The sequence below is a fragment of the Hemitrygon akajei genome, chromosome 17, assembly GCF_048418815.1.
Source record: "Hemitrygon akajei chromosome 17, sHemAka1.3, whole genome shotgun sequence".
Taxonomy (NCBI): Eukaryota; Metazoa; Chordata; class Chondrichthyes; order Myliobatiformes; family Dasyatidae; genus Hemitrygon; species Hemitrygon akajei.
The window spans coordinates 57,425,380-57,447,467 of NC_133140.1; the positions used below are offsets into that span (position 1 = coordinate 57,425,380).

Here is a 22,088-nt window from a genome sequence, read left to right on the forward strand (position 1 = left end):
ATACAAACTACACAAGTACATTAAAAACATTTCCAGACTGAGGGGAAATGAGGGGAGGAGTTCAGCTAACTGTTTAGCATGATTTAAAAATACATCAAGCCTGTGCTATATTCCTTTCAAAAATAATTTACTTTGTTGGAAGGGTGTTGACAAAATTCTACATACAAGATTTCTTGTGCCTCAAAATTTAACACAAACCCAGATAAAGTGCTGCTTGAATAATCAGGAATACTCAGAGATCAAAGGCTAGATGGGAGTGCAGTTTTGAATAGTGTTTGGATATTGAAGTATCTATGCTGTGTTATTTAGCTGGAAATTAAAATTATCTGCAGACCAAACACTTGCAGATATTACCCTTGACAAAAAGCTATGCAACAAAACCATATACAATAAACTCTGATAAATCTGTCCCAGGTGTGCCCATTTACGAGGTCATTGGATAATACACCTATTAATACACTCACTTTAATTCACCCTTTGTTTACACAATATTATAATGAATTTTCCAATAAACCAAGTTTCAAGGGTGCCTAGGAACCACAGCTCGAGTTTCAAGGGAGCCCAGATGAATCTCAGTGAAGTGTGGGAAATGTTACTTAATGAACCTGGTGCCAAACCATCAGGATTTTTAAATCCACATTTAGTAGATGACTAGAGCTTTACCCTATCTGAAAAATCTAAACTGTTTCAGGATGAGGTGAAAGGGACTCATACAATTAATTATTTTGGGGTGAATCTTATGTTAGAACATAGTGCACTGGACAATGCTGTTTGGCCAGCAAGATGAAAAACAATTAAATCTCCAGTGGTGTCAGTTGTTAGTTGGCATACTGGTATTGAACGTTAACTAGGACAAACAAAATTTAGTGGACCTCCTTGAAAATTGTCGTATACATGTTAACCACAGAAACAGACAATATATTTGACACGATGTCAAATATATTGTCTGTTAACATGTATACGACTGCTGTACCACTGATATCTCACATCTCCAGGGATGGAGGTTTTATCCTGACCTCGATGCAGTCTGTGTGGAGTGACTACATGTATTTTTGCAAGGTTCTCTCATTTCTCTTGCTCATCCCCAAACCAAACAGCTCAATTATGCGCTGGTAGGTTAACTGGCTACTGTAAATTATTCTTTAGTGAAGGTATGTGGCAGAAGTATCTGCAGGTGAGGGAGAAAAGGGTCAAATAGTCTCTGTGTCACAGCAAGTCAGCAAGTTAAAAAGGAAAACAGAACCTGGGTTTCCATTTGTTCCAAAAGTCCATGTGTCTGGTAATTAGACCTCCACCTGGTAATGGAATGTCACTCCAGTACAAGGTTTGAAACCCTTTGTCACATGGACAAGAGTGATACCCAGTGAACCAAGCAGACAGGGTACATTAGGAAGAATGCAGAGTCAGAGTTATACAGTGCACAAACAGGGCCTGTGATCCTCGATGTCCATATCAATCGTTAACATTAAAATCAGGTTACGGTACACACATCACCTTTAATACCTTGACAATATTAGAAATCAGTCTCAAATACAAATAAAGGCAGTGCTCCAACAAATCATCACACAAAGAGTACAAATCCAGAAAAGTTATTATCGATAACATTCATAATGGCATTAATCCTGGAGACTGGACATTTTTAAACATTCCTTTTAAAACAATTTAAATAATTATTGTATTCAAGGGACAGTAATGCTTGAACATAGTCATTTGGAATCATTACACAATGAATTAAAGTGGTAGATAAGCTAAAAGCCACTTGTTCCAAGGCCATTAAGACTGCAGAAACCTTCATAGTCTTATACTTTCCCATAAATAAAAGTTTAAAATATTAAACATGCATTAATTCAGGACAGTAGCAGCATATTAAGATTATACAGCAGAGCTATTTAGAAATGTTAACCATTCTATAAAGCAGAATTAAAAAATTGTAGGAAGAGTACTCTCTACAATGCAACTAAATTCTGCAATTGGAGTCCCTGGATTATTTTCCAATGATCTGCTGATTTCCAGTAGAGCAGCTGATTTGACCATATTGGAATGAAAACCAAGGTCTTTGCTACCATGTTAATATTTTAATCTTACCATGACTTTGCGTAGTTTATATTTCCGTGCTTTAATGTCCTGCATTAACATCTCAAATGGCGTAAGCTGGTATTCTGTGGGAAGGGGGTTGTACTGCTTTTCTTCAACTTTCTTAAGTTTTACACCATGGCGGAGGTCTCGCATCAGCTGTACCCAAAGACGAGCCTATAAGAACAAAAGGGAACAATTCCCAAACATTTCAACTTGGGAACCTTTGGAATAGGGGTCATTTGCCCCATTTAAACCCTTAGCTTGATAACTTTTACATCTTATCCACATGGTGATCTGATGTACCCCATCGGAGATGGTCCTTTGTCCAATCCACAACTCCTGTTTTCTCCACTATTTAAAACCATCTTGCTTTCTCACTTTCCCAGTTCCGACAAAGGGTCTTTGGCCCAGATTATTACCTCGTCTTTTTTTTTTTAATTAGGTGCTGCCTGCTCTGCTGAGAGTTTCCAGTGTTTTCACTGTTTATATGACAATGCCTGCTTCACTTCATGCCCCACAACACTCGCAGCCTCCCAGGTCTGCAAACTAACAACAGAAGATGTACACAGTGACTGTGGTTAAAGTGTACTGAGTGGACACAAGTCAAAGTAAAGCACTGCCTTGCAGAAGTGGAAAGTAAACAAACCCTAGCGACAAATTCAATCTGTTCCTAAAACAGTGAAGAAAGTTCAAAATTATCAAAGTACATACAGGTCACCATATACAACCCTAGATTTATTTTCTTGCAGGCATTCTCAATAAATCCATAATAGAATAACAATAGATACAATGAAAGAGTACACCAACATTGGCATTCAAAAAGTCAAACTGTGCAAATACAAAACAAATAACAACAATAGATAAATCAGCAATAAATACAGTGAACATGGGATGGAGAGTCCTTAAAAGTGAGTCATAGGTTGTGGGAACAGTTCAGTTGACGGGGCAAGCAAAGTTATCCCCTCTGGTTCAAGAGCCCGATGGTTGAGAGATCCTGAACCTGGTGGTGAGAGTCCTGAGGCTCCTACACCTTCTTCCTGACGGCAGCAGCAAGAGAACATAATCTGGATGGTGTGAGTCCCCGATGATGGATGTGACTTTCCTGCAACAATGCTTCATGTAAATATGTTCAATGGTGGGGAGGGCTTTATCCATGAGGGACTGTGCTGTCTTCACTAGCTTTTGTAGTATTTTCTATTCAAGGGCATTGGTGTTTCCATATCAGGCTATGATGCAACCGGTCAATATACTCTCCACCAAACATCTGTAGAAGTTTGCCAAAGTTTTAGATGTCATGCCAAATCATTGCAAACTCCTAAGAAAGAAGAGGTGCTGCCATGTTTTCTTTCTAATCGCACTTATGTGCTGGGCCAAGGACAGGTCCTCTGAAATAATAACTGAGGATTTTAAAATTGCTAACCCTCTCTACCTCTGATCCTCCAATGAGGACTGGTTTTCTTGTCCTGAAGTCATTAAATCAGCTCCTTGGTCTTGCTGGCATTGAGTGAGAGGTTGTTGTTATGGCGCCACTCAGCCAGATTTTCAATCTCCCTCCCATATGCTGATTTGTCACCACCTTTGATTCAGCCTGCAACAGTGGTGTCATCAGCAAACTTGAATATAGCATTAGTGCTGTGCTTAGCCACACAGTTACAAGCATCAAATGAGCAGACCAGGGGACCAGGCACACAGACTTCTGGCACACCTGTGCTGATGGAGATTGTGGAGGAGGTGTTGCCAATTCGAACTCACTGGGGTCTGTAACGGAGGAAAGAGGATCCAATTGTGCAAGGAGATATGAAGGGCAAGGTCTTGAAGCTTATTAATTAGTTAACTCAGGACAGCACATTTCGGACAAATTAAGTAAATTCAGGAAAGTAAATTTAGTACAGTACATTCAAAATTGGCTGACACAGCAAATTCAAATTGATACCCATCCCTGAACAATGGGAGGGAAATGTGTAAAATTCAGATTAAATATCATATTTTTAAAAATATATATTTTTTCAAACTTGAGCCAATATAGTTTTTTGTTTCTTCAAGCCACATTCCCCCATAAAGCAGATTAAGCCAGTTATATCCTCAGGAGCAAAACTCTACTAACTGCAGATGTTACAAGGACTACTAGGCAAGTACACGCACACTGCACAAGCAGGGATGCATTCCTTAGGTTTGCATGGACTTCCCTGGTGTTTTTACCTAGAAAGAACAGGTGTAATAAAATGCAGATCTGAGTGACAATGACTAGCTTGGACTTTGTACAAAGAAATATTACTTATGGAATGCAAACAACCAGTTTCCCTAAAGTGGGGTTCAGTCATCTTCTTGGCAAAAATGTTAAGTCATTTCAGTGAGCAGTCAAGACTTAGTCACAATGCTTTGGTTCTGCACTTGTACATAGGCCAAACCAAACAGAATATATAGGTTTGTTCCTTCCCAAAAGGAAGGGGTGGGTCTCTTCCCAGTAACTTGCTAGAATCATAGACATCATTATCAATTTAACTATCTCTGAATAACTAGTCTGAAAAGAAACCTCTGCAGCTCAGTGGTTGTGAACCTTTGGACTTCTGTGCCTGGGTGAGTGGATGAACGTACAAACCAAAGACCGATGATTTCCTGAACTCTGAAGGAAACTGATATGTTGAGAAGGAGAGTCATTGAATCAGGGGATACAGGAGGAAAATGGAGAAGTGGAAGATCAGTTACATATTTTGTTGGGACCTGGGCATACTCAGCACGTCAGTCTGTAAACATGGCAAGAGTGTTTCCCACTGCTGATGATGTGTTATTGATCTGCAACATTAACCCCTTTTTTCTTTCAATTGAAACTTAGACTTGCTGAGTAATGCAGTTCCTCTTAATTTCATGATTTTATTGCATATATTCTTGCTCCGAGTGTTGCCTTTGTTCTCTCCTACTTTCATTTCTACTCTCTAATTGTACAGACAAAGGCTCCTCTCTGCCCGCCTCATCCCCACCAACCCAATCAATAGTCCTAATCTGTATTAATTTACGGAGAATCTTAAAAATGTGTCTTATCCAACAAGAACAAAAAGACCAGATACAACAGTGGTGGTACACTGCAACTGATTTTAGACTCGGTGGAGAGAGGTTTTAGGCTGGGGATACTGAAATGATGAGATTAAATTGAGTATCACTGGGACAAATTTGGTTAAAATTTACAACATGGTTCCAAAAAGACAAATAAATCAGAATAAAGTCCATCTGCTTCTCCAATTAATAATCTAAATACCTTTTTAAGCGGACAGTGATAAGATTAGTGAAATACGGTTGTAGAGTTAAATGCCTCAAAAATGTCAGATTTCTTCAACCGCTTTGGAACTAAACTCCAGTTCACATCTATCTGACTTTATCACAAGGATGAAAGAGAAAGTTTAGTATCAGGTAATTGATGCACCATCAATAACTCTCGGAGACGGGAGGTGAACAATAGGCTTTTATTAGCAGCAAAACGGAGCACGGCATCTCTGAGACGGAGGGAGGAGCAGTGCCTCCAATCGCCTTTATATAGGGGTCTGTGGGAGGAGCCACAGGAGCAGTCAGCAGAGGGGCATGTCCAGACAGGTATACATAGTTTACCACAGTAACTACTGCCTTCAGTGTAAATTTATAGGAAACTTTAGACTTGTGCGAATGATAGATTTTACTTGCAAGTTTCAGAAAGGAAATGTCATCTGACCAAATGAAGTAAAAAGCTGGATCTTGAAATGTTCTGTTTTGAAATCCAGAAATACAAAACTCACCCAGTCTGTGTGGTTGAGGTTGTCCAATTCCACCATTGGGACCTGCTGTGACTCTCCAATCTGCATCTTCTTCAGCAACTGTAATACAACACAAGTTAGAACATGGGTACAAAGAAATTCCACAGTAATACTTTTAAAGTACACAGGAATCAGAGGGAGGATATGGAGAGAGTGCTGCAAAGTGATGTTGAGGTCAACATTAAATGAGCAGTGATCTTATTTAAAGATGGAGCAGACTCAAGAGGCTTATAAATAATAGTGCATCTCATTACAATATCTCCCTGAAAAACTATCAATAAATCAAACCCAACAGAAAATGACAGATAGTTTTTCATAATTTAGATCAAGGCCACTGAACTTTAAGATGCATTTAGACTTATTTTACTCTTTTGGAGTTCAAGTCCAGAATAAAACTCCATTCTGGAATCTATATATTCTGCTTTCCTCTAAAAAGAGGAAACACTCATTATTAGTAAATTCCCACTCATGATTAGTAAAACTACTCCTACACATTTGTTTTGCATATTAAGAGATATGAAAGAACGATGTGTTACCACCCTGATGCCAGGGATAAGGACATCATTGAATGGCTGCAGTGACAAGTAACAGATTTTATTTTTAACACGAGATATCAACAACACATGCAGAAAAGGGATTAGGTCCTACAGGCTTGTTTTGAGTTAATCAAAGATGAGAAAGCAGAATCTCAAAATATGGTGATGTCTGGATTCTAATGCCATGTGTTAGTATAGAAATAGGAGAATGGTGTAAATGTACACACATGGACGAAGAGGCTCTGAGGTTCCTGGGAAACGAGCCAGCTGTGGGGTAGGTGGAATCTGTTTAGGATAGATAGGTTACAATGAAACAGAGAAACAGATTTTGACCAATATCCACACAAAACAGGTTGGCTTGTATTGTCAGTGAATATTAAAAGTAGATTGGCAAGGGAACAACAAGCTGAGCACAAATTTTAAAAAAGGGGAAAGTAAAGTTTGAAATCAAATATGAATAATTAATCTTACAGTTCAAAGGAAGAGAAACCCAAGGTTAGAACATGGAAAATAATGGTGTCAAAGACAAGAGGAAGTAAACAAGTTGAGGGTACTGAGCCATGGGTCAAAGTTGGGCCATAGAATTCCTACTTATGGCATTTTTAGATGAGATATTTATAGAAAAAGGTGGTGTCAAAAAGGTTATTTTTCTCAGTTTGTGAAAGGGAAGAAATTTTCATACACATTTGCCTTCATTAAGTTACCATTCCTAAGGCATGGAAAGTGAACCATCTTCTCCATGGCTCATCACAGACCTTTATTTTGTTGTGCTGGCCTCAGTTCCATGCCTGGTTAGAGTAATGCCCATTCTCAGGGGGGGGAATGAGAAAAATCAATGATCTGGAGTCCAGTCTCAGTTTGCGACCATATGCTAGAATTGTCCATATTCTGCAGACTGGTGATTGACCAGGATGGAATGAGCTTGGTTCAGCAGTGGAGGCTAAAGGTTGATCAGTTTCCCATTTGTCTTGCAAAACCAAGGAGAGCTCACGGGCATAGAGGTGAAAGAACTTTCCAACCTGTCCCGTGCGTATATGACCCTACTCCAAAAACTCACCATTTGATCCAATCCTGCTGCCATCCCAGCAAGAAGCTGAAGTGGCCATGTCTCAACCAAAAACCAAAGTAACAAGATGGTTTGCCTGCTGTTGTAAAATTGGGAGAAAAACTAGCAAGAATTCACAGCCTCATATCCATCATCTGGGAATGTTAGTAACCCTGTAATTGGATTTGTCTTGACCCTGTAAGATAAATCCAATTTTGAAAATTAGAGAGGCCTCCCTGATGTCTCCAATAAGGAATGTCACGGCCAAGAGTTTTCTTCAACTATTTCCTCCCAGCAAGAAAAGAGCACTTTCCTGACCAACAGTATAGATTCTGTCCATCATGACGGTATTTGCCATGCAACAACTTTTAAGGGTGAAACCAGTGAGCAGATCAATCATGATAAAAGGTCTTCACTTCGATCTTGCAAAGTCTATGACTGTCAATCCTGAAAGATTGTAGCAATCCTTCTCAATTCTGGCACTTTGAAATCCATTTTACATCTATATGATGACAATTATAATATGTCCGCTATAGACCCATTCCCAGTGCACACTACGGTGAATGAAGGCAGAGTCATCATTCAAAGGTAGCATAGGCTTGGAGGGTGTGGGGAAGGGGAGGTCATCAGAAACTCAATGGTTACTAAAGCAGGTCAGAAGCTCAGAGTCCTGTAGTGTGTAGTCCATCACATCTCAAAGCCATTTAATCCTTCAGGAAAGATTAGGAGTGTGATGGAATATTCTTTGCTTGGCTGAACAAATACACTGCCCACTACTCAAGTTTAACAGCATCTAGGAAAAAGCAATCTACTTAATGAGTACACTAGCCACCATCCTTGATATTTATTTTCTCCAACAGGGGTCCACAATGTGCACCATCTACAGAGTGGTCAGACTGTAGTTAGAGCATTGTGAGCAGTTTTGGGTCCCACATCTTTAAAAGGATGTGCTGGCATTGGAGAGGGTGCAGATGAGGTTCACAAGAATGATTCCAGGAATGAAAAAGTTAATACGAAGAGAACGTACACGACGCTGGAAGAACTCAACAGGTCAAGCAGCATCCGTGAAAAAAGAGTAGCCAACAATTCAGGCTGAGACCCTTCATCATGAATGGGAGGGGGGGAGAAGAGAGGGCCGAAGCCCAGTAATAGAGATAGGGGAGGGGGAAGGGCTAGAGGCGCCAGGTGGAGAACCAATCAGAGGAAGGATAAGGGGGGGGAGGGGATAAGCATGAAAGGACTGTAGAGGTAAAGGAGCAGAAAGTTGAAAGGGGAGAGAGGCAGAGAGGGACCTAGGATAGGGGAAGGGCAAGGGGAAGGGATCCAACACATTATCCTCCGCAAATTCCGCCACCTTCAACAGGACCCCACCACCCAGCACATCTTTCCCTCCCTACATCTCTCAGCTTTTCGCAGGGATCGTTCCCTCCACGTCTACCTAGTCCACTCGTCCCTCCCCACAGAACTCCCACCCGGCACTTATCCCTGTAAGCGCAAATGCTACACCTGTCCCCACACCTCCCCACTTACCACCATTCCGGGCCCCAGACAGTCCTTCCAGGTGAGGCAACACTTCACCTGCAAGTCTGCTGGAGTTGTCTATTGCATCTGGTGCTCTCGGTGCGGCCTCCTCTACATCGGCGAGGATGTGCTTCAATGTGCTTCAAGGCCGCCACCATCGTCCCCGTGCCGAAGAAGTCTTCAATGTCCTGCCTAAATGACTACCGTCCGGTTGCACACACATCCATCATCATGAAGTGTTTTGAGAGGCTTGTCATGAGGCATATCAAGACTCTGCTGCCCCCCTCACTGGACCCCCTGTAGTTTGCGTACCATCCCAACCGATCAACCGATGACGCCATTGCCATCACCCTCCACCTGCCCCTAACCCACCTGGACAAAAAAGACACATACGTTCAGATGCTGTTCATAGACTTCAGTTCAGCATTCAACACAATCATCCCTCAAATGATCTGTCACTGATTGGAAAGCTGAGCCTACTGGGCCTGAACACCTCCCTCTGCAACTGGATCCTAGACTTCCTGACTGGGAGACCTCAGTCAGTCTGGATCGGGAGCAGCATCTCCAACACCATCACACTGAACACGGGGGCTCCCCAGGGTTGCGTGCTCAGTCCACTGCTGTTCACTCTGCTGACCCACGACTGTGCTGCAACACACAGCTCGAACCATATAATCAAGTTCGCCAATGACACGACCGTGGTGGGTGTCATCAGCAAGAACGACGAGTCAGCATACAGAGACAAGGTGCAGCGGCTAACGGACTGGTGCAGAGCCAACAACCTGTCTCTGAATGTGAATAAAGCAAAAGAGATGGTTGTTGACTTCAGGAAGGGCATGGAGCGACCACTCCCCACTGAACATCGATGGCTCCTTGGTAGACCTGGCGGAGAATCTCACTTGGTCCCTCAACACCAGCTCCATAGCAAAGAAAGCCCAGCAGTGTCTCTACTTTCTGCGAAGGCTGAGGAGAGTCCATCTCCCACTCCCCATCCTCATCACATTCTGTAGGGGTTGTATTGAGAGCATCTGAATCACTGCCTGGTTCAGAAATTGCATCATCTCGGATCGTAAGACCCTGCAGCGGATAGTGAGGTCAGCTGAGAGGATCGTCGGGGTCTCTCTTCACACCATCACAGACATTTACACTACACGCTGCATCTGCAAAGCAAACAGCATTACGAAGGACCCCACGCACCCCTCATACAATCTCTTCTCTCTCCTGCCATCTGGGAAAAGGCACCAAAGCATTCGGGCTAAAACGACTAGATTATGTAACAGTTTCTTCCTCCAAGCTATCAGACTTAATACCCAGAGCCTGGGCTGAAACCTTACTGCCCTATTGTCCTGTTTATTATTTATTGTAATGCCTGCACTGTTTTGTGCACTTTATGCAGTTCTGTGTAGGTCTGTAGTCTAGTGTAGCTTTCTCTGTGTTGTTTTTTTTTAAAATGTAGTTCAGTCTTGTTTTTGTACTGTGTCATGTAACACAGTACATGTAACACACTGTGTCCTGAAAAATGTTGTCTCACTTTTACTATGTACTGTACCAGCAGTTATGGTTGAAATGACAATAAAAGTGACTTGACTAGAGTGGCTTTAATTTACAAGCAAAATGCATGAGCTCAGTGGGCGGGGTGAAAAGAATGTAATTAACCAGAATACAGTTTACAGTGTTGTTTAACTTCCTTAACAGAATAAGATGAGTAATTTTCTCTCTTTACATTTACTCTATGTATATTTATTTTGCAAGCCTTATTTACAGATATTAACATAAATGATCTGTTGCCAATTCTGCTTCTGGCAGTTATAGAATCACAAGAGTTGCAGTTTGCACTAATGCTGCTAGTAATTTAAATGCAGCAACCATGCAGAAATATTAGACATCCCTATCAAGCCATTGGCTTTATGGGTGATGACATGGAGATAAGGAAAATTGGATTCCCAATAATTTACAATTATTTTTTCTAATGCCTTTATATTGCTCCTCATGCGAATTCAAATATCACCAAGAGGACACCTCCAGGAGGAGCAATTGATTAGACAGAGTAAGTCCACTTAAAAATTTAACAAGCTAGTGTACAATGTACTGTGTATGTTAATCAAAATGGCTTCTTTGTTTTGTTAAGAGTAGGAATGTTTCTTTGTATGATAAGTGCTTTCCCTCGCAGTTGTTTAGCTTTAGACTTGCTGATATCGGGATTGTATTCATTTGTTAACCAATGGGGAATGTTATTTTGTCTTGTGAGGCTGGGAGCTTGGGGGTTTTCACAGTCTTTTCAGGAGAGAGATGGGAAGAAGACGTCGAGGAAGGTGGACGTGCGCTGCACTGCTCGGTCGACCACCAGGGTGGTCCCAGGTGCAAGGACGTGGAGGTCGGAGGAAAGTGACGAGGGGTCGAATGGTTCGATGGTTGAGCTCCAACGATGTGCACCAAACTGACTAAACTTTGATAAATTGGCGCCTTTTATTTTATTTTATTTTCCTTCATATATACTGTATTGCAAAGTACTCTTAGTTTTAGTAAAATCTTTTTTTAAATTGATTTTTAATGCATTTTCTACAACACTACAAAAAAAAACCAAAACAAAATAGAAAATTAATACTGTGCAAAATAAACATACAATAATAATATAATACAAAAAAGATAATTGAGAAAGCACCCAAATTGAAGTCATGTAAAGTTAGTATCCTCCCCAAGCCCCACAACAAAAAAAAACTCCAGACCAACCACAACAAAATGTAGGGAATATAAATCAGGACATTCAAACCCCCAAAACTGTAAATACACTTGAAAACAGAAGATAATAAGTAAAATCTTTAAAGTGTACTCCATAACGGTATCTGGTGTGAGTTCGATATTGTGTGTGCGCGCGGCATAAACTTGATTCTCACAGCACCTGCGTGTACGGGAGGTGGGGTTGGAGAGTGGTTGGATCTCCTTTTCCCCTAGACATATACCAGCCTGTTGGGCAAGTGTTATATTTGGTTCCAAACATTCTTATTTAATTGCTGCTATTGCAAGAGTAGTTAAGTGCAACAGCAACACTTCATTGGACCAAACAATTTTGGAAACCCAAGAAATTAGTACCTTTCATTTGTTTGAAGATATCCAGAAGGTTTGTAGAGCTTACCACCTCACAACGCTCTGGAACTCATTGTTGTAACTTTCTCAAAAACTTTTTTGCTCCAATTATTGAAAAGTCAGTTTCCTTAAATATTCACCTATTGTTTCTCCCACCCATTTTCAACCTTAAAGTGCCTCAGATAATTTACTATGTTGTAAGTGGCCACGGGGGATAATGAGACAGTCATTTATCTCCTGGATTTTACGTTGCTGTCACAGTGGTCATCTGTGTAGCTGCCCAACAGTCCATGCTCTGTGGACTGTTCCTGGGGCGTGCACTCAGACAAACCAACTGCCACTGGACAGCTAGCACACATTACTCCTACAACTGTTCCTGAACCTGGTGGTGTGGATTGGTAAAGCTTCAGTACCTCCTGCCCCAAGCGAGAACAGGGCGTGGCTTAGATGGTGGGGAGCTTTGACGATAGATGCTGCTTTCTTGCCACAGAACTCCATGTAGATGTACTCAACGGTAGGGAGGGCTTTGCAGGTGATGGACTGGTCTGTATCAACCACTTTCTGTAGTCTTCTGTTTCTGGACTTTGGCGTTTCCATACTATGCCATGATGCAATTCGGATAGCATAGTTTCCACTGTACTATAGAAATTTGTCAAGGTTTCGGTGACATACTGAATCTATGCAAACTTCTAAGAAAGTAAGACACTGTAGTGCCTTCTTTGTGAAGACACTTTTGTGCTGGTCCCAGGACACATGGCATATTAACACCAAGGAATAGTTTTCTTCAACATTATCAATTTGCAAGATCTATTTATGTAATCTATTCAAATCAGGCTGTCCATATTCACCACATCACTTCCCTTTCATTTATTAATGAGTGCTTAGGAGTGACTTGAACTAGCCACAGAAATTGAGACCAAGAGTGTGACCCACAAAGCCAACTGTCAAAATTGGCATGTAGTATTTATAGTGATTTTATTGAACAAGTAACTCAACTGCTTGAACGGCCCTGATGATCATACTGACTGCAGCAGCAGAGAATTAATGTTCAGGTAATAAAAATAATCTACAATTAAGTACAAGATCACTATAGTATTCTATAAATAGTTGTAAGATAAAGACACTTCTCTTTTGGTGATGAAATTCATTTATTGTAAAAATTCACTTGATTCATTAATGCCCCTTACTAAACAGCCCACTGAGATTCCAGATCCATGCCAACATGGTTGGACTTTCAGACGCTCTCCAAAAAGACTACTCAGTCTAAAATTGTTATGCAATGAAGAATTAAGCAGACAACCTGGTAACTGATACGACAAAAAAAAACCTTGGCTGTCAAAGACCTGCCTGCCAACACCTGATCTGTTCACCACCCAGACAGCTGTTCTTGTGGAATGTCTTTCCGTCAACGTTTCAGACTCTGATCATCATCCACACCCAATGTTCTTCTCCTTCAATGGGACAAGCCCAAGAGGCAGTGATGCAGCAATCACAGTGGGAGGGGGAATATTCCTGTTCACAGCAATTTTGGGGCCTAGCTCACACATAAAAGACAAAGATACAACATTTCAAATAGTTCAGCTGCAACTGCCAAATGAATCTTGCATCACAGCCGCCTCCCAAGCTCCCATCTTCACAGCGACCTGTTTCCTACAATGAGTTACCTTCAAACTAAAAGAATACCAAGGCTATTAAACAGCAAAGGTTATGGTGCTCATTAGGATTCTGACTGTACAGGTGTCCTTCGCTTTATGAATGTTCATTTTACGCCACTTCACTTTTGTAAAAGACCTACGGTACATTAGTAACCTGTTTTCGCATTACAAAGAGGATTTTTGCTTTTAAGAAAATTTAATATAAATTTCATATAATTTCATATAAATTAATGGTTCTTCGCTTCATGCCATTTTGGCTTAAGAAAGGTTTCATAGGACCGCTCTACCTTTGTAAAGGGGGGGGGGGGAAGAGACACCTGTACTGCTGAATGCTTGTGGTCAGAAATGGCTGTGTCATTGATCAGACTATTTCAGTTCACCTATAACAGCATACATTTGGCATTTTGGAAACTTGCCTATTTTAAAAAAAGGACAAATTCTCTTGGGGTGATCAGTTTGTCAATTAGTGTTATTAAATAGTGATAATCTACTTATGCATGTTCAGTTTAGGTTTCAAAGGGTTTGGCTTCACAATTCCTTTAGAGCTCATGAGTAAACAGGAGCAATAAACTGAAGGGAGATGAAAGTGATTGCCCGTGATAACATCTGATTACTGGATATAAAGAGCAATGAACTCTACTGGCTGAAGTTGCATCTTGCATAAAGGCAGATGACTGATCATTGGAGGTTAATCATATCAGTTCCAGGGGTTCCCTGGGACAAGCTTGCTAGGCCTCAACCAACTAGGATGTGCTTCTTCAAACACCATGTCAGTAGATCAAAAAAAATGGGGATGCTAACTAAATGACTGCATAGTACAGTGTTTAGTTACAAGTGCTCAACTAATGGTGTTTTGTCCTCACATGCGGTAGAGCAGGGGATCCCAACCTTTTAAATACCACTAAATGAGGATCTGTGGACCCAGGTTGGGAACCTCTGGAGACAGCATGGGCAATAGTCAAAGTGACAAGTAACAAAAAAAGTAAAAGGACAGAAGACTGGCAGAAGTAGTGACACATCTCCAATCTCTCCACAGAATTTCTAACTACATTTCATAATTCAGGAGCAGACCTCCAACAAGACTGAAGCAAATTTGGGGCATTGGCTTCATATCACCATTTTAGTTACTCCCTCCCTCCCTCCATGGTCAGCACATAGTTGTTGCATAAAGTGTCACCTACAAAATGCACTACGACAAACTACAATCCTTCTTTGTCATCTCCCATTTATCACTGGTGATAATTTAAACAAAAAAAATCAGGGTGAAACTCTTTAATATCACCCGTAGTTCCACTCCAAGTTACTACCATCCCGAGTAGAAAAAGCATTTTGTTACTGGGTTACAATCCTGAGATTTCTCTCTATGGTAGTGCCTTCTTCACACATACTGACCTGCCCAGGCAATGGCTCTCCACCATGTATTGCAAAGCAATTATGGACAAGCAAGGTAGATAACATCTCTCACATTATATTAAAGAAATATAAAGATGTTTCCGTGGGAGGCTAAAGCTGAGGGAATGAAACTAGTTTTAAGTCTGAATGTGGAAATTCAAAGTGGATGAACTCAGAGTTGTTCAGCCTGGCCTATAGAACACTACTCTATAGACTGAAATACCAGCAGCGTTTGCATTGCAAAACAGTAAACACTGAGGTGGACATGTGATCCGATTAATACTATTCACATGGAAAGAATGCACTAGTCAACTTGGATTTTCTGGGTGTGCTATGTACTATTGTAATGGCTCCACTAATGGTGCCAATGTTGACTACATAACTGAAGTAATATCACCACAATCAAATAGCCAAGCCTTAAATTATGATTACTAATGTGTTATAAGCACACCAGTTGAAAACTATTAACATTTATATGGTGTTTATACAAGAGGTACCCAATTTTGTTTCTAGAGTTCTGGTTTGAATGGTTTCCTTTCATCTGGTAGGCATGAATACAGGTATGGCCAAATATCTGCTGGGAACTGTGTGTGATGTGCATTTTGAACAGCAGATCGAATGCGAGTTTTTCCCCACAATCACATCCTACTGGCATTTTTTTTTTTGGGATAGTCCCCAAGCATTTTATTTTTCTGAAAGGTTTTAGGTGTTTGATGCATTATGGCATATGGGTAGGCAAACTGCTTGAAACACTGAACTAGCTGCATACCACAGCAAGGAGTGGCAGACATACACACCTTGAGTCGCTGTTCTTTGTGATGTCCAGAATGGTTTACTAACTGGATACAGGAAGTAGAGGTGGTGAAAAGTTTGGAGAAGAGGCAGGTAAGATCACCAGCTTATTACAAGTACATCATTTTTAGACCCAATATGAAAGAACTATACGGGCTTGAATTCAAGAACGAACCATTTGGAAGTGGTGTTGCGTGTTCAGCTACAGGACAAGCAGCCACTGTTTGAATCACAGACAGGTGGGGGAATTAAATTCAAGGAAATAAAATCTGTAACTCTGCTAGACTCTGGGCCAATAGTCACACAAGTTAAAAGAAATGGTTAGAAACCCCAGCAGGTCACCTGTTCTGCCTAATGCATTAAATGGTGGTTGACTACCAACTGACTTCCTGATTCTAGAAGTAATTAGGCACAGATGACAAATACTGGCCTTGAAAACAAATGTTCACATCCCGGGAACAATTAATTTTTTGAAAAGTGTGACTTGAGCAGCTTCCATTAACTCTCAAAAGGCAGAATAAAAACCATCAGGTCTCTGAAAAGAACAAGGTTCGAGCCTGTCCCAACATACCACCTTAATCATTGCTTGGAGGCTCATTGGCAAACCATCATGTTCCTAACACAATTTCAGCTCCCACAGAGTCAAGAGAGCCCTCCAAATTATTGTGTGACTTGGCATTTAACAGATGAACAGAACTGCAAACAAATCATAAACCTCTTACTTATTTAAGGGGTGACCAGTGGTTGATCTTTCTTTGTGGAAGCTGTGCAGTTATGTACATTAAAATAATAACCTTCTCTGTTTTTCTAATGATCAATAACAGGAATCCTAATAACAAGTACAGGAAAGGTATTTGAACTCTTGCAGATCTGGAGAAATAACACTGATCCTTTGTGTCTGAGAGTATTCCTCCCAAGCCCAAATGCAAAGTGTGATAGCAGTATACTGAAACAAATTGTTTGCAGGTAAAGTACTCTGGCATCCCAAGTAGTACTGAAATATCCACCATACTCAACTAAAAAACTAATCTTACCTCTTTAGCTTCCTTAATTTTCACTAGGAATGTTTGTAACTCCAATGTTTCCACAAATAAAGCCTTGCAGACAGCTTGAAAATGTGCATCTGCTTCATTTTGGTCCAACAAATGTTGAGTGCATGCCTTCATTACTTGTTCAAAAGTACAGACTGAACGTGGTGAGCCGTCACTCTCCTCCTCATCTTCCTGCCCACTGTACCCTTCATCAGCTGTGCCATTGCTGCCATCTGAGTCATTGTTGGCCATCTGGTCAATCAGCTGCTCCAATTGTTGGCTCAACTCCCGCTCTTCATTCTCATCCAAACCCCAATCCAGAGCTCGGTAAATAGCAAATCCAAGGGATTGCACCATCTGGGAAAACAAAAGAGAAAATAAATCAAGGAGTTTATAATAACTTTACTCACTCAAAAAATAAAATTTCAAGAGTAGGATTAGAGGACCCCTTCTTAAATTTTAAAAACAGTTTTAAAAATTACATTCCTTTAAAGAGCCTTACAACATTTCATTAGGTTAAACAGACTATATAAACACAAGCTGATGTTACCATAAAATGGGAGTTTCTCAGTTCATGATCTGCAAGAGACATTTTTATCTCTGCTAGTATTTATAGCATACCGTTTACAAGATTTATTGTCAGAAATTTGATTGTGCTATTTTTCAAAATTTATATTTTATTACATTGTCATTTCAATAAATTCTTATTTTACACCTTGCCTTCCCTGTCTTGATACTCCTCAAAATATCTGAAATGATCTCTATGATTAAAAGTCATTGAACTGAAACATTGATGAAGGGTCTCAGCCCGAAATGTCGACTGTACCCTTTTCCAAAGATGCTGCCTAGCCTGCTGAGTTCCCTCAGCATTGTGTGTGTTGGCTAAACTGAAACATTGGCTCGTTTCCTTTTTCAGAAATCAGAATCAGGTTGAATATCACTGGCATATGTTGTGAAATTTGTTGTTTTGTGGCAGCAGTACATTGCAATACATAAACCTATAAATTACATCTAATTATATAATTAAATTAAATAAGGGGTGCAAAAAGAGGCAATAAAAAAAAGTGAGGGAGTGTACACAGGTTCATTGTCCATTCAGACCAGCATTTTCTACATTGTCATTAATACTTTAAAACCTTTCATTTTTCCCCCCTCCTAGTGCCCCAATTATGTGAGAAAGATGTTGCGAGAGCAGGAGACCACAAGTCTGTTCCACCACACAAAAGAATCATGCCTGAGCTAATCATGGCCTCAGATCCACCTTGCTGTGTGGTTTGTTTATTTTCTCTGTATGCCAAACTGTTTCCTCCCCAAGTTCATCCTACATAGTTTTCTAGGTTAAGCATTCCAAGGATTGATGACCTCAAGCAAACTAATTCCTTCTCATCTCTAACTGTAATAAGGTAACTCCCTTTTCCAGAACAATGATTCTATCAGGGAGAACTCTTCAGCATCCACCCTTAGAATCTAAATGTTAAAAAGTATGAAAGTTCATTCCATTGGCCACTGTTGAATTTTAAAGTGAAAGCTCCCTCTTTCAGCACAGTAAAGTCATCTACAAAGTCAAAGTAAAATTTATTATTGGAGCACAAACATGTCGTCACATATAACCCTGAGATTCATTTTCTTGTGGGCATACTCAGCAAATCTTCAGAATTGTAACTGTAAACAGGATCAATTAAAGAGCAAAGAGCATAGAAGACAAACTGTAAATGCAAATACAGTCAGCCCTTCTTATCCGCGGGGATTTGTTCTGGGACCCCCGCGGATACCAAAAAACACGGATGCTCAAGTCCCTTATATAAAATGGTGTATTATTTGTATATAACCTACGCACATCCTCCTGTATACTTTAAATCATCTCTAGATTAATTATAATACCTCATGGTTGAGCAGTAGTAACTGTTCTTGAACCTAGTGGTATGAGTCCTGAGGCTCCTGTACCTTCTTCCTGATGGCATCAGTGAGAAAAGAGCATGGCCTATGTGGTGAGGATCTTTGATGATGAATGTTGCTTTTCTACAGCAATGTTTCATGTAGATGTGCTCAATGGTTGGCAGAGCTTTACCCATGATGTGCTGGGCCAAATCCACTGCTTTTTGTAGGATTTCCCATACCAGGCCTCAAAACAGCCAGTCAGCACACTTTCCACAACGCATCTATAGAAAGTTGTCAAGGTTTTCGATAACATGCTGAACCTCCACAGACTCATGAGGAAGCAGAGGTGCTGTGCTTTCTTTGCAATTATGATGGGTCTGGGACAGGCCCTCTGAAAAACTGACACCCAGGAATTTAAAGTTGCTGACCCTCTCCACTTCTGATGATTACTGGCTCATGGACCTCTGGTTTCCCTTTCCTGAAGTCTACAATCAGTTCCTTGGTCTTGCTGACATTGCACAAGAGGTTGTTATGACACAACTCACGTACACATGCACAAAAAATACAAACACAGAGTCAATAAAACTATGCATAACTCATGTAACTGTCAGATGCAAATTACATGGATACAGTCACAATGACTTCAGTGGTAATTCCATCTGCTCATTTAAAACAGGTTCCTCTGTAATCCCAAGTCATGATGGAGAAGCAGGAAAGCTAACCAGAAATCCTGCTGCATGTCACTTCTACACAGGTTCTAAACTAAGGCAGCTTAAGTTTACTACTGCTTAAAAATAATCAAGCAATTCATAGCTGAAGATTCAAAATAACTGAAACCCACCAATAGGCACCCTGTTGGACACTACCTCACCTTTTAAAAAAAATACAGTATGTCTGTTTTTGCATGTTTTTAAAAATCTATTTAATATACGTAATTGATTTACTTGTTTATTTGTGTTTTATTTGATTGATTATCTTCCCCTCTCTGCTAGATTATGTATTGCATTGAACTGCTGCTGCTAAATTAACAAATTTCACGTCACATGTCGGTGATAATTGGGGAAAGTTTAAACTAGAATTGTTGGGGGGGGTGAGAACCAAACTGAAGTGACAGAGGAAAGGAAGGTTGGGTCACAAATAGAGAAAGCTTGGAGACAGTGCGAAAGGGAGGATAGGCAGGTGATAGAGAAGGGACGCACTCAGACCGATGGCTTGAGTTGTGTCTACTTTAATGCGAGGAGTATTATGAATAAAGCAGATGAGCTTAGAGCTTGGATCAGCACTTGGAGCTATGATGTTGTGGCCATTACAGAGACTTGGATGGTGGAGAGGCAGGAAAGGCTACTTTAAGTGCCAGGCTTTAGATGTTTCAGAATGGACAGGGAGGAAGGCAAAAGAGGTGGGGGCATGGCACTGTCTATCAGAGATAGTGTCACAGCTGCAGAAAAGGAAGAAGTCATGGAGGGGTCGTCTAAGGAGTCGTGGGTGGAAGTTAGGGATGGGAAGGGGTCAATAACCCTACAGGGTGTTTACGAGGAGCAGATAAGGAGACAGATTCTGGAAAGGAGTAATAATAACAGGGTTGTTGTGGTGGAAGATTCTAATTTTCCCAAATATCGATTGGCATCTCCCTTGAGCATGGGGTTTAGATGGGGTAGAGTTTGTTAAGTGTGTTCAGGAAGGTTTCTTGACACAATATGTAGATAAGCTTACAAGGAGAGGCTGTACTTGATCTGGTATTGGGAAATGAACCTGGTCAGATGTCAGGTCTCTCAGTGGGAGAGCATTTTGGTGATAGTGATCACAATTGTATCTCCTTTACCATAGCATTGAAGAAGGATTGGAACAGACAAGTTAGGGAAACATTTAATTGGAGTAAGGAAAAATATGAGGCTATCAGGCAGGAACTTGGAAGCACAAATTGGAAATAGATGTTCTCAGGGAAACATATGGAAGAAATGTGGCAAATGTTCAGGGGATATTTGCATGGGGTTCTGCGTAGATACATTCCAATGAGACAGGGAAAGGATAGTAAGGTACAGGAACCGTGGTGTAAAAAGGCTGTTATAAATCTAGTTCAAGAAAAGAGCTTATGAAAGGTTAAAAAATCTCAGTAATGATAGAGATCTAGAAGATTACAAGGCTAGCAGGAAGGAGCTTAAGAATGAAATTAGGAGAGCCAGAAGAGGCCATGAGAAGGCCTTGGTGGACAGGATTAAGGAAAACCCCAAGGCATTCTACAAGTATGTGAAGAGCAAGAAGATAAGATGTGAGAGAATAGGACCAATCAAGTGTGACAGTGGAAAAGTGTGTATGGAACCAGAGGAGATGGCACAGGTACTTAATGAATACTTTGCTTCAGTATTCACTATGGAAAAGGAGCTTGGTGATTGTAGTGTTGACTTGCAGCGGACTGAAAAGCTTGAGCATGTAGATATTAAGAAAGAGGATGTGCTGGAGCTTTTGGAAAGCATCGAGTTGGCCAAGTCACCAGGACCAGAAGGGATGTAGCCCAGGCTACTGTGGGAAGCAAGGGAGGAGATTGCTGAGCCTCTGGCAATGATCTTTGCATCATCAATGAGGGCAGGAGAGGATTGGAGGGTTGTGGATGTTGTTCCCTTATTCAAGAAAGGGAACAGGGATAGCCCAGGAATTATAGACCAGTGAGTCTTACTTCAGTGGTTGGTAAGTTGATGGAGAAGATCCTGAGAGGTAGGAATGATGAACATTTGGAGAGGCATAACATGATTAGGAACAGTCAGCATGGCTTTGTCAAAGGCAGGTCGTACCTTATGAGCCTGATTGAATTTTTTTGAGGATGTGACTAAACACTTTGATGAAGGTAGAGTAGTAGATGTAGTGTATATGGATTTTACCAAGGCATTTGATGAGGTTCCCCATGCAAGGCTTATTGAGAAAGTAAGGAGTGTGGCAAAGTGTGGTTGCGGACGGGTCATATTCTGCATGGAGGCCTGTGACCAGTGGAGTGCCTCAGGGATCAGTTCTGGGACCCCTACTCTTTGGTATTTTTATAAATGACCTGGATGAGGAAGTGGAGGGATGGGTTAGTAATTTTGCTGAAGAAGGTTGGGGATGTTGTGGATAGTGAGGAGAGCTGTCAAAGGTTACAGCGGGACATTGATAGGATGCAAAACTGGGCTGAGAAGTGGCAGATGGAGTTCAACCCAGATAAGTCCGAGGTGGTTCATTTTGGTAGGACAAATATGATGGCATAATATAGCATTAATGGCAAGACTCCTGGTAGTGTGGAGGATCAGAGGGATCTTGGGGTCAAA

General features: G+C 40.9%; 1 protein-coding gene across 3 annotated transcripts in view; it reads right to left on the reverse strand.

The window, feature by feature from the left end:
* spire2 (spire-type actin nucleation factor 2) overlaps window positions 1-22,088 on the reverse strand; it is an 82,178-nt gene that overhangs the window by 34,880 nt on the left and 25,210 nt on the right. For all 3 annotated transcript variants that reach the window (XM_073070206.1, XM_073070207.1, XM_073070205.1), the window contains exons 3-5: window positions 16,918-17,271; window positions 5,841-5,918; window positions 2,086-2,250 (exon numbers count right to left, since the gene is read on the reverse strand). In XM_073070206.1, coding sequence (XP_072926307.1) covers window positions 2,086-2,250; window positions 5,841-5,918; window positions 16,918-17,271 — 597 coding nt within the window. The remainder of the gene's footprint in view (window positions 1-2,085; window positions 2,251-5,840; window positions 5,919-16,917; window positions 17,272-22,088) is intronic.